This window comes from Oncorhynchus kisutch, linkage group LG10 (assembly GCF_002021735.2).
Source record: "Oncorhynchus kisutch isolate 150728-3 linkage group LG10, Okis_V2, whole genome shotgun sequence".
NCBI lineage: Eukaryota > Metazoa > Chordata > Actinopteri > Salmoniformes > Salmonidae > Oncorhynchus > Oncorhynchus kisutch.
Genome location: NC_034183.2, coordinates 39,380,241 through 39,393,721, shown reverse-complemented (window position 1 = coordinate 39,393,721; position 13,481 = coordinate 39,380,241). Strand labels below are relative to the sequence as shown.

The window sequence follows — 13,481 nt, the reverse complement described above, 5'->3', positions numbered from 1 at the left end:
TTGCGTCCCAAATGGCACCCTATTCCCTATATAGTGCACTACTTTTGACCACTGCCCATTTTGACCAGAGTCCCGTGGCCCTTGTCTAAAGCAGTGCACTATATAGGGAATAGGGTGGCGAGATCTTTAATGGTCAACAGACTGAAGTGCTCCCCCAGTCCCCTGACAAAGCACAATGCTGTCCTACAGTGCAGACTAAAAGACTTCAGCACTTGCATTCCTTTATACTATGTCTGTGGAGCGATACTGTATAGCCTACAACTGGCCCATAACCAGCTTAAACTATAGCCCTTAGCAATGGAGACTATTGCCTACATAGTTTATAAGAGCCTGAAAAGTGTTCTGTAATAATATTGTTAATTTAAGCCTTAATTGTTATTATGAGCATATGAGGCTATAGGCTGTTAAAATATGTTTTTAGAAATCGATTTGGGAATATTTTCGTGTAGAATAGAATCAAGCCTATGTAGGCTATCCTGTAGGCTAAATCACATCTACAACCTATCCGACATTTATATTTTCTGACAAATATTTGCCTACTGCTTTGTAAATAAATAACAATGAAACAGGCGATCGTTTAGTCACCTACTGCCGACATGGTGTTGTCAGGATTGGCCTGGAGCAGAAAGCCTGAAAGGACCCATTAACTCAACGGGGACTGGCAGGCATAGCGGTGGATGTGCGGCGTAGTAAATGCGATCCTGATGACAACGTTCTGCTTATGATATCGCGGAGAAAAGAAAACAGGGAGAGGCGGTGCTGGAACTGCTAGCGCATATCGGGTGGATTATTTCTAAACAGATCTCTGACATTTTTGTCGTCGGGGATATGTGCATGCAGTAGCCTTTTTTGTAGTATTTATATGTAATTCTCAAATCCACGGCGCAGAGTTGAATGAGATGAGCCTACTGGGTGGCTATAAGAAGAAGACCTGCAGTTACGATGGCTATGAATCTTTACAGTTGGTCGATAGCAGCGGTAACTTCAATAACGGGGGAGGGAGAGGCAGCGGAATCAGCGGCGGCTCGGTAGCAGCAACCCTAGGAGGACCGAAGGCAGGCCCACTGCGCGAGGACGACTGCAGCACCATGGACAGCTCAGGTAAGCAGCTCTCTCGCCATGGGAGGCGGTGTGGCACACGCGCAGCAAGCAAGAACAAGCTGCGGATAACGCTGCTCTGTTGCATGCGAGGCAGAGCACGCCTATCGCGGTGTGATACTCCCTGAAATATATTTAATTGAATAAGATGAGTGTGAACAGGTCCAAATAGGTTATCCATCTAGCCCATGTTGTCTGATGTTTGTATGTCTTGTTGCTTCCGTGCATTACATCATGTAATCGTGGTTGTCTCATTATGTAGGACTACATCGTTCTGCTTTCATTTTGTGTGAGTCGAGCTGATCTCGTCATAGTATACTTCGGGTTGAAACAACATATGTATGTCTGTTTTAGCGTCCACTACTATTCTAACAAAAAATGCTTAATGTTGCAGTCTTTTATTAGGCTACATATATTGCAATAAAACTGCAACTATTGTAATTCAACATGCACGCATTAGACCATAAACATAGCCCCTATCAATCACCATGCTAAGGTGTAGTCCTAAGTGATTACCAGTGATAGTAATAGACAGATTGACAATAGCTTACATGGCAGGAAACCCCCCACTAACCCAATAATATAATATAATTGTCCTTGTTCCTTTTTAATAATTCCATGTTGTGAATTTCCTGCGTATACAATTGCCTATGTCAGGGATTTTCAAACTTTTCTTGCCCAGGGACCCCTGCCCAGGCAAACCGGCTACCCAGACCAGACCCCCATCAGATGTTAACAAAAAAATATTGTCTTATCATGATAGGTGAATGTGAATGATAATGGCAAGTAGAAGTAATCAACATTTTAAAATAAATAGATTTGGTAGACAGTGTCATTATTTTGACCTCCCCACAGTTCATTGGAAGTGTGAACTAACATAGTCTATTAGCAAGAAAGGTATCTTGGCAGCGAAGAGAACATTTCGCTATTGTAAAGCTAGTTTTCTGCAATTCTACACATTTTTCCATTGAGTTGAGAGAAAATGTTGCAGTTTAGAAGCTCATTTCCAGCAATGCTACACCGTTTGTCATGAGCTGAGAGGAAATGTTAAAGTTTTAATGCTAATGCTGTGTTCCTCTCCTCAAACAAAATCAATGCCCTGAATGCCCAGTTTTGGGAATTTTCGATTCTCCCTAACTGTCTAACTTTTATTTGATTGTTCGTTTTTCAAAGATGGTATTGTAAAAAAAAAAAGATATAGTTCAATATCTTTTCTGCATGCTTTCTATCTGGTTTTGGTCGTTTAAGTTGATACTGAAACAGTTTTTCTATCCAAAAATATCTTGTTTTGGTCATTTAAGTTGACAGTGAAACTGTTTTTCTATCCCGCATATAATCGCTTAGACGGCCTGCCTAAGAATTTTCTATACAGAAAAAAACACTGTAATTAGCTCCAGTGACTGTAATTTACTCTAGATTAAAAGGATAGTTGGAGATTTTGACATTTACCTACTTCCCCAGAGTCAGATGAACAGGAACAGCTAGCATGCTAATCATGCTACTCTAGACATCCAGTCATTGCGCTAACGCTAGTTAGCATTGGCTCGGGAAACTAACTCTAACTTCCTTCATACTGGACACAGAGACATACAAATGGTATCCATATTGGTGTTCTGTTGCAGCTAGCGATATTCATCAAATAATTAATTTTCACACCAAAAAATATTATTGTGGACCCCCTGCAGTACGTCGGGCCGTGGACCCCAGTTTGAAAACCCCTGGCCTATTTCATGTGGAGAGTTAAATAGCCACAGTCCATTGTCAGTGAGTGAGTGGTAATGTTGTGAACAGGGCTATCCCCACTGCTCACTGCACTGCAGTGCAATGAAAAAACCTAACCTTAAGGACTGGGTCTATCTGAGCTGAGTGTCAGGTGAGTCTGTCCGGGCTAGACGGCTAGCTGGCTGGCTGGCCTCTGCAGTATGGCTTGTGCTGCTTCTGCTGTATGAGGTGGCTGAGTCTGTATCTCCAGCTTTCTCTGCTTCCATGTGTAACTCAGTAAACATCAGAGCTCTGCAGACTCCCACGTCCATCTGGCCAGCCTTGTTACATTGGCAGGCAAGCCAGCCACACAGGCATACTGAATGACTGACTGACCAACAGACACGGAGGCAGACACAATGACAGACACAGAGACAGACCCAGAGACAGGTGGATTGACAGGTTGCAGCTAGACAGGAGGTGTCTGGTTAGTAGTTAGGTTCTGAGACTGCATTGTAGGTCTTCCCATGTAGAAAAGGTTTATATAAATCACCAATGTGTTTGATAGGGAATGACAAGACCACCGGGCACCATCCGTTCGGCATCCGAAAGTGTCTATTATGTGACAAATTTCATTTCAGAAATGCAGACTTCCCCAAATCCAGGGCAGCTCTCTTACAGTAGATCTGTTTTATTGACATTAAGTGAATAATAGATGGCTGGATGGCGTCACTGCAGTCTGCTGTGAATATTCAATTCTTAAATGAAGGGGAACATTGTGAAATGTGGGTGTGATATGATAGCTTTCACTCTTTCTACTGACGGAATACTTAGGAACCCTTTCTAGAGGAAGAAATGCATAATGGTATGGTGCATATCTGCTGTATCAATCATGCTTTGTGGGTGTGTATCTCCCACATAGGTCAGTATATAGGCCAAGCTGCATGTCCCTTCCAGACAGATGAATCATACACTCTTTGTCTTATCAGTAGCATCTATAATTGAAAAGCTTAGGGCCTGTTTGTTGGGACAGTTCCTGTTTGGCACACAATAGAGGCACACATGTCACTACTGCAGTACTCTGTCTGTCTGTCTGTCTGTCTGTCTGTCTGTCTGTCTGTCTGTCTGTCTGTCTGTCTGTCTGTCTGTCTGTCTGTCTGTCTGTCTGTCTGTCTGTCTGTCTGTCTGTCTGTCTGTCTGTCTGTCTGTCTGTCTGTCTGTCTGTCTGTCTGTCTGTCTGTCTGTCTGTCTGTCTGTCTGTCTGTCTGTCTGTCTGTCTGTCTGTCTGTCTGTCTGTCTGTCTGTCTGTCTGTCTGTCTGTCTGTCTGTCTGTCTGTCTTGTCTGTCTGTCTGTCTGTCTGTCTGTCTGTCTGTCTGTCTGTCTGTCTGTCTGTCTGTCTGTCTGTCTGTCTGTCTGTCTGTCTGTCTGTCTGTCTGTCTGTCTGTCTGTCTGTCTGTCTGTCTGTCTGTCTGTCTGTCTGTCTGTCTGTCTGTCTGTCTGTCTGTCTGTCTGTCTGTCTGTCTGTCTGTCTGTCTGTCTGTCTGTCTGTCTGTCTGTCTGTCTGTCCTGTCTGTCTGTCTGTCTGTCTGTCTGTCTGTCTGTCTGTCTGTCTGTCTGTCTGTCTGTCTGTCTGTCTGTCTGTCTGTCTGTCTGTCTGTCTGTCTGTCTGTCTGTCTGTCTGTCTGTCTGTCTGTCTGTCTGTCTGTCTGTCTGTCTGTCTGTCTGTCTGTCTGTCTGTCTGTCTGTCTGTCTGTCTGTCTGTCTGTCTGTCTGTCTGTCTGTCTGTCTGTCTGTTCTGTCTGTCTGTCTGTCTGTCTGTCTGTCTGTCTGTCTGTCTGTCTGTCTGTCTGTCTGTCTGTCTGTCTGTCTGTCTGTCTGTCTGTCTGTCTGTCTGTCTGTCTGTCTGTCTGTCTGTCTGTCTGTCTGTCTGTCTGTCTGTCTGTCTGTCTGTCTGTCTGTCTGTCTGTCTGTCTGTCTGTCTGTCTGTCTGTCTGTCTGTCTGTCTGTCTGTCTGTCTGTCTGTCTGTCTGTCTGTCTGTCTGTCTGTCTGTCTGTCAGTCAGTCAGTCAGTCAGTCAGTCAGTCAGTCAGTCAGTCAGTCAGTCAGTCAGTCAGTCAGTCAGTCAGTCAGTCAGTCAGTCAGTCAGTCAGTCAGTCAGTCAGTCAGTCAGTCAGTCAGTCAGTCAGTCAGTCAGTCAGTCAGTCAGTCACCCTGCACCAGATGGAGGGTATAAATGAGAAAGGTTAGGTCTATTGAAGGAGAGAGGCACATGGAGACTGTCTGTATTGATCTCTCTGACCGACCGGGCCAAGTCTCTATCTGTGCCAGCGCCTCTGTGACTGGGTCTCTCTCTCACACATCAGAGGTGTCTGACTGGAGCAGGGTGGATGGAGGGATGGAAGGGAGCAGAGGAGGTGGGTGAGAGGGGGCGTTTTGGTCAGAGTTCAGAGAGCAGTAGCTAACTAAGGGACTGCTGTGGAGGAGGCTCCATTACTTTAAAAGAGGGACACAATGACTTGTCACAGTCTGAAGGAGGGTGGTAAATAATGTCTGAGTTACACAATGACTCTTTAGATATAGTTTCAGAAATTCTTGTTTTAACCAAATAAGATCTGTACATTTCCACTAGTGTATTAGTCAAGATGTCTGCAGACTCTCTGTATTGTTGTCTACATACAGCTGTGGAGGAGGAGGTTCTGATGCTATGTGTTTGTGTCAGTGGCGAACCGTGGCTATTGAGCCTAGGCCTTTGTACCAAATTCAGAAATCGCAAAAAATAACAGAAACATAGCATCACTTAATGCGCTCCTCGGGCTGAGCCAGGCTTCGGGGTGCCACTCACACAGAAACAGCACCTGCAAAAACGAATGCTACCAGCAACATCAACCATACTGCTTACACAACCCATGGTAGCCTAACGCCATCACTATCACACTATCACCAAACGTGACAACAGTGACATATCAAAGGATGTGAGTGTGATAGGCTCGTGATGTTGAAAGTACAGCGAATGTGATACCAGCACACTCCACGTAGGAGGGCACTTTCTGTAAAATACATAGGACCGATAGAAAGACAGCAGTCGCACACAGCATGATGTTAAAAGATAAGCAGCCTGTTCACCTGGACATAATAAGTCAGTAAGTCCCAATCATAAGAATACAAAAACTCAACCATTTGCCCATAGAAATGTACAACTGTTACTTCCCAGTGCATTTGTCACGTTCAGCACACAAAGTAACCGGTGATCTAAAGTTTCAATGGAACAATGTTTTACACACAAGTTATTTTCAAAGTGATTAACAACAGCAAGCGAGCTGCAATAAATAAATAAAAAACACCCATTCCACTCACCAGATGATGATAATTTGAAACATCCTCATCGATAACACCTGCTGGCTGCAGCCGCTGCACACTAGCCTAAAACACAAAACTAGCTAACTAGACTGGGATTCCAAAATTATTACTTATTAACAACAAATATAACACAATATACAAACATATTTTACAAAACAGTATGCCAAATAACACAGACAAACTTTATACACAGCAAACATATTTAAGGCTTTACTTTTCAATTTGCTTTAGGGCATAACATGGCTATATACAGGGAGTACCAGTACCGAGTCGATGTGCAGAGGTGCGAGGTAATTGAGGTACCTATGTACTGTACATATATGTAGGGGTAAAGTGACTAGGCAACATGATAGATTATAGACTGAGCGGTAGCAGCAGCGTATGTGGTGAATTTGAAAGTGTGTGTGTGTGTGTATGCGGGTGAATGTGTGTGTGGCTTCAGTATGCATGTGTGCACATCTTATGTGTGTGTGGGAATATGTATTGTATGTGTGTATGTGTGTGTTGGGGTGTAAGTGTAAGTATGTGGGAGTGTATGGGTCCAGTATGTGTGCATGTAGTCCGTGTAAGAGACCTAGTTAAAAAAAGGGCCAATGCTGGTAATCTGGGTAGCCATTTAATTAGCTACATAGCAGCTTTGTTTTTGCATTTTTATGGCTTGGGGTTAGAAGCTGTTCAGGGTCCTGGTGGTTCCAGACTTGGTGCACTGGAACCGCTTGCCATGCAGTAGAAGTGAGAACCGTCTATGGCTTGAATGGCTGGAGTCTTTGACAATTTATTGGGCCTTCCTCTTACACCGCCTGGTATAGAGGTCCTGGATGGCAGGGAACTCGGCCCCAGTGATGTTCTGGGACTTACTTACCACCAATGTTCCCTCAAAATGTTTTCGGAACTGAGAAAATGTCAGATCTTCTGAGTGCAAACTTGCAACTTCTAGCGCGCATTACTGTGATCACTGAGACTGTACCCGCTTTAAGTTACAGTTTCAGACAGCGGTCAAGTAGGTTACTGTGGCTATTTGATCATAACGTAGGCCCACTAGGGTGGCCTACCATCAAAAACAATGGGGGAAATGCCTCGCATAACATTTTAACATGGAAATACACTACACAACCAAAAGTATGTGGACATCTGCTCGTCGAACATCTCATTCCAAAATCATGGACATTAAAATGGATTTGGGTCCCCCCTTTTCTGCTACAACAGCCTCCACTCTTCTGGGAAGGCTTTCCACTAGATATTGGAACATTTCTGCAGGGACTTGCTTCTATTCAGACACAAGAGCATTAGTGAGGAAGTGCACTTATTTTATGCGATTAGACCTGGCTCGCAGTCTGCGTTCCAATTCATTTAAAGGTGTTCGATGAGGTTGAGTCAGGGCCCTGTTGCAGGCCAGTCACGTTCTTTCACACCAATCTCAACAAGCCATTTCTGTATGGAACTCGCTTTGTGCACAGGGGAATTGTCATGCTGAAACAGGAAAGGGCCTTCCCCAAACTGTTGCCACAAAGTTAGAAGCACAGAATCGTCTAGAATATCATTGTATCTTGTAGCGTTAAGATTTCCCTTCACAGGAACTAAGGGGCCTAGCCCGAACCATGAAAAACAGCCCCAGACCATTATTCCTTCTCCACCAAACTTTACAGTTGTCACTATGCATTCGGGCAGGTATCGTTCTCCTGGCATCTGCCAAACCCAGATTCTTTTTTTAAATAGATTTTTTATTTTTGCTAAAATAGTTTTTATATTATTGATCGATTGACTATGACTTTTCAAATCACCCAGTATTGCTAACTGCATTTTAGCTCCAGGTAAATGTTGCAATTCTTCAGCCATTCCTTGACCTGTGACCAAAAACAAGCTACATATGGACAGTACCAAAATAAATGATCTAATGACTCTGCCTCCTCGCAGCAAAATCTGCAGAGCTGGGAAAATTGTATCCCCCATATAACATTCTATTGGTTGCAAGAATTTTGGCATAATCATTTAAATTGAAAAATTCAACGTTTTTAATCTGGCGTCGTTTTGTGTGTCAATTCATAAACCAAATACCATGGAATCGGTACATCGAAAGTCTCTTCCCAACTATTTGCAATTTATATGGCACAGCTGTCAATTTTTTGGTCCTTAAATGAAACTGGTATATATTTTTATTTATCACATTTTTTAAAAAGCAATTTCGGTCTTTAATGCAGGTCCGACAGTCAATTTCCTTAATTTCCCCCTTCCACTTGCCTCTTTCATTTTTGCGGTAATGCTGCAATTAGTTTGTTGTCATTTTGGATAGAAGCAGGGGAGACTAGCGATCCGGGGGAGGCATGAAAGCCCGACGAGCCGGCAGAGGCAGGGGAGCCCGACGAGCCGGCAGAGGCAGGGGAGCCCGACGAGCCGGCTGAGGCAGGGGAGCCCGACGAGCCGGCAGAGGCAGGGGAGCCCGACGAGCCGGCAGAGGCAGGGGGGCCTGGTGATCTGGCTGAGGCATGAGAGCCTGTGGCGGCTCCCGGACCGGACGTCATTTACACTGACACAAATAAAACACTCTCTGACGCTTCCTTTATATGAGGAAGGAACCAAGGGGAGTGACAGATATAGGGAAGATAATCAAGGAGGTGATGGAGTCCAGGTGAGTGTCATGAGGCGCTGGTGCGCTTGACGATGGTGACAGGTGTGCGGGATAATCAGCAGCCTGATGACCTAGAGGCCGGAGAGGGAGTATACCTGACAGATATTTTGGAGATTATTTCATTTTCACTTAACCGAAAGTGAGCATTTGTAATCTGAATAAAGGGAAAAAGGTCATTCTTGAACATGGGTTGAGACATTCTTACTAATTTACTAGAGAACCATTTCGGATTTAAGTATAACTTTTGTATGACTGATGCCTTTAGTGAGAGGTCTAATGCTTTAATATTTAATCATTTCTGCCCAACCAATCTTTATATAAATAGGCCCTTTTAATTTTGTCTGGCTTGCCATTCCAAATAAAATGTCCACTGTCCACTGGGGTCAGACCATTTGATTGGTAAAATACACGCAATGTATACAGTCGTGGCCAAAAGATTTGAGAATGACACAAATATTAATTTTCACAAGGTCTGCTGCCTCAGTGTCTTTAGATATTTTTGTCAGATGTTACTATGGAATACTGAAGTATAATTACAAGCATTTCATAAATGTCAAAGGATTTTATTGACAATTACATGAAGTTGATGCAAAGAGTCAATATTTGCAGTGTTGACCCTTCTTTTTCAAGACCTCTGCAATCTGCCCTGGCATGCTGTCAATTAACTTCTGGGCTACATCCTGACTGATGGCAGCCCATTCTTGCATAACCAATGCTTGGAGATTGTCAGAATTTATGGGGTTTTGTTTGTCCACCCACGTCTTGAGGATTGACCACAAGTTCTCAATGGGATTAATGTCTGGGGAGTCTCTTGGCCATGGACCCAAAATATCGATGTTTTGTTCCCCGAGCCACTTAGTTATCACTTTTGCCTTATGGCAAGGTGCTCCATCATGCTGGAAAAGGCATTGTTCGTCACCAAACTGTTCCTGGATGGTTGGGAGATGTTGCTCTTCGAGGATGTGTTGGTACCAATCTTTATTCGTGCTGTGTTCTTAGGCAACATTATGAGTGAGCCCACTCCCTTTGCTGAGAAGCAACTCCACACATGAATGGTCTCAGGATGCTTTACTGTTGGCATGACACAGGACTGATGGTAGCGCTCACCTTGTCTTCTTCGGACAAGCTTTTTTCCGGATGCCCCAAACAATCGGAAAGGGGATTCATCAGAGAAAATTACTTTACCCCAGTCCTCAGCAGTTCAAGCCCAGTAACTTTTGCAGAATATCAGTCTGTCTCTGATGTTTTTCCTGGAGAGAAGTGGCTTCTTTGCTGCCCTTCTTGACATCAGGCCATCCTCCAAAAGTCTTTGCCTCACTGTGCGTGCAGATGCACTCACACCTGCCTGCTGCCATTCCTGAGCAAGCTCTGTACTGGTTGTGCCCTGATCCCGCAGCTGAATTAACTTCAGAAGATGGTTCTGGCGCTTGCTGGACTTTCTTGGACTCCCTGAAGCCTTCTTCACAACAATTGAGTCTACATTTAGGCTATTGTTTATATGTGTATTTCACACTAGATTGAGGTAGAAATTGGAGTATAACGCTTGTATGGATGTCAACCCCAATATGTTTTCATGTCATCATCATCAATCAATACAGTTTAAAACACCTTTGACAACCACAACCGATTTCTGTATGCTAGCTATGCTACCAGCTTATACGGATGGGAGTTAGCATTTAGCAGTCACTTTTTCTAAACCTGAAAAGGGACAACCTCTAAATGTTATGTAGCGAAAACAGCCAAATATATCCAAATCGGATTTTAGTAACTACATTGTGTGCCTGTTACAATAGATCAATCATAACAGATTTGACAAATATCCACTTTGTTAGATCAGATTTGTTGAATGTGTGCCAATTCAGCACCCTGCTGTCCCCCACGGTCTGCATTCCATTGACCTCTTTACTGCATCAATCCCCATTACCTCCCAGATCTTTTTCCAGGAGATCAAACTCATTTTTGTGTCTTTGAAATCCATACACGAGGTATCATAAAGATGTATTTTATTTGTGAACTTGTTCTGATAGCCTTTTGTCAAAGTTGTCAAGGAAGTGAGTTTCTGTTTATCATGACAATGCGGAGCAATTTACATTTACATTTTTTAAATTGGACCTTTATTTAACTAGGCAGGTCAGTTAAGAACAACTTGTTATTCACAATGACGGCCTACCAGAAGGCAAAAGGCCTCCTGCAGGAACGGGGGATTACAATTCAAATAAAAATATAGGACTAAACACACATCACGACAAGAGAGACCTAAGACACTATACGGCGCTATGTGGAGCCTTCTGTATTGTTAAAACATTTAGGAGGCGCACGGGAACCGCCGTATATAGCTCGATTTGACCTCCATAAGCTACCAGAGCTCCCCCTCCCCCAATACACACACACACACACACACTAGTAGCAGGACATAAAGGTAACCCTCCATTTCAGTAGGAATTCTAACAAAATGTTATTTTTACCTTCATGATGGATTTCCTGTCTTCTGAGACTCCATAAAATGTGATGCAATCAACTCAAATGAATGCAGTCAGTGCACACACAGGTCCCTCCTAGATGCCAGAATGGAGCCGCTTTTGATGCTTAATCGCCCACTTTGCCTGATTGATAATCTTGTATATTTAGTTATGTAGATTTCTCTGTAAAGAGCAATAGACCTACTACAGCCCTTGATCACTACTCCCCAATAACTCCTATTGGTGTGATCTGAGTGATTCAGAGTTTTGTGTTAGTGGTGGTGGTATTTTTTTTATTTTTTTTAAATTAAATAACGTTCCTTTTTCCAAGAAATCTTGTTGAGTTCAGGAGACCTCCCAGCAAACCAAAATTGGTTCTGTGAAGGTTTTCTGAACATTCGTTAGGGCGCTGCAAATATTCTCATAACACAAAAACTGTCCACTTGTGCAAGAAACATTTTCTTGATGTTACAAGAATGTTCAGAGAACACATTTAGGAGTAGTGGTTGTGGAAGTGGTACTGGCAGTGGTAGTGGTAGTGCCATGTGCTGTGTACAGATGGATGGGGTGGGGAAGGGAGGAGTGTGTTTAGACCAGGCTGCTGAATCAGCCATTTCTCCTTCTCCCAAATCCATTCAGCTGATGTTCTGAAAGAGCTGCAAAATCTGGACCCCTACAAATCAGCCGGGCTAGACAATCTGGACCCTTTCTTTCTAAAATTATCTGCCGAAATTGTTGCCACCCCTATTACTAGCCTGTTCAACCTCTCTTTCGTGTCGTCTGAGATTCCCAAAGATTGGAAAGCAGCTGCGGTCATCCCCCTCTTCAAAGGGGGGGACACTCTTGACCCAAACTGCTACAGACCTATATCTATCCTACCGTGCCTTTCTAAGGTCTTCGAAAGCCAAGTCAACAAACAGATTACCGACCATTTCGAATCTCACCATACCTTCTCTGCTATGCAATCTGGTTTCAGAGCTGGTCATGGGTGCACCTCAGCCACGCTCAAGGTCCTAAACGATATCTTAACCGCCATCGATAAGAAACATTACTGTGCAGCCGTATTCATTGATCTGGCCAAGGCTTTCGACTCTGTCAATCACCATATCCTCATCGGCAGACTCGACAGCCTTGGTTTCTCAAATGATTGCCTCGCCTGGTTCACCAACTACTTCTCTGATAGAGTTCAGTGTGTCAAATCGGAGGGTCTGCTGTCCGGACCTCTGGCAGTCTCTATGGGGGTGCCGCAGGGTTCAATTCTTGGACCGACTCTCTTCTCTGTATACATCAATGAGGTCGCTCTTGCTGCTGGTGAGTCCCTGATCCACCTCTACGCAGACGACACCATTCTGTATACTTCCGGCCCTTCTTTGGACACTGTGTTAACAACCCTCCAGGCAAGCTTCAATGCCATACAACTCTCCTTCCGTGGCCTCCAATTGCTCTTAAATACAAGTAAAACTAAATGCATGCTCTTCAACCGATCGCTACCTGCACCTACCCGCCTGTCCAACATCACTACTCTGGACGGCTCTGACTTAGAATACGTGGACAACTACAAATACTTAGGTGTCTGGTTAGACTGTAAACTCTCCTTCCAGACCCATATCAAACATCTCCAATCCAAAGTTAAATCTAGAATTGGCTTCCTATTTCGCAACAAAGCATCCTTCACTCATGCTGCCAAACATACCCTTGTAAAACTGACCATCCTACCAATCCTCGACTTTGGCGATGTCAGTTACAAAATAGCCTCCAATACCCTACTCAACAAATTGGATGCAGTCTATCACAGTGCAATCCGTTTTATCACCAAAGCCCCATATACTACCCACCATTGCGACCTGTACGCTCTCGTTGGCTGGCCCTCGCTTCATACTCGTCGCCAAACCCACTGGCTCCATGTCATCTACAAGACCCTGCTAGGTAAAGTCCCCCCTTATCTCAGCTCGCTGGTCACCATAGCATCTCCCACCTGTAGCACACGCTCCAGCAGGTATATCTCTCTAGTCACCCCCAAAACCAATTCTTTCTTTGGCCGCCTCTCCTTCCAGTTCTCTGCTGCCAATGACTGGAACGAACTACAAAAATCTCTGAAACTGGAAACACTTATCTCCCTCACTAGCTTTAAGCACCAACTGTCAGAGCAGCTCACAGATTACTGCACCTGTACATAGCCCACCTATAATTTAGCCCAAACAACTACCTCTTTCCCAACTGTATTTAATTTTTATTTATT

General features: G+C 44.0%; 1 protein-coding gene across 7 annotated transcripts in view; it reads left to right on the top strand.

Annotated features, from left to right (window-relative positions):
- The window catches only part of dnajc6 (DnaJ (Hsp40) homolog, subfamily C, member 6), a 57,495-nt gene that overhangs the window by 2,987 nt on the left and 41,027 nt on the right, over window positions 1-13,481 (top strand). For 3 of the 7 annotated variants that reach the window (XM_031833654.1, XM_031833653.1, XM_031833655.1), the window contains exon 2: window positions 963-1,101. In XM_031833654.1, coding sequence (XP_031689514.1) covers window positions 1,089-1,101 — 13 coding nt within the window. In that variant the 5' untranslated portion in view covers window positions 963-1,088. Of the gene's footprint in view, window positions 1-473; window positions 1,102-13,481 lie in introns of those variants that run through there. The other 4 variants (XM_031833648.1, XM_031833649.1, XM_031833652.1 and 1 more) reach the window with 4 other exon arrangements.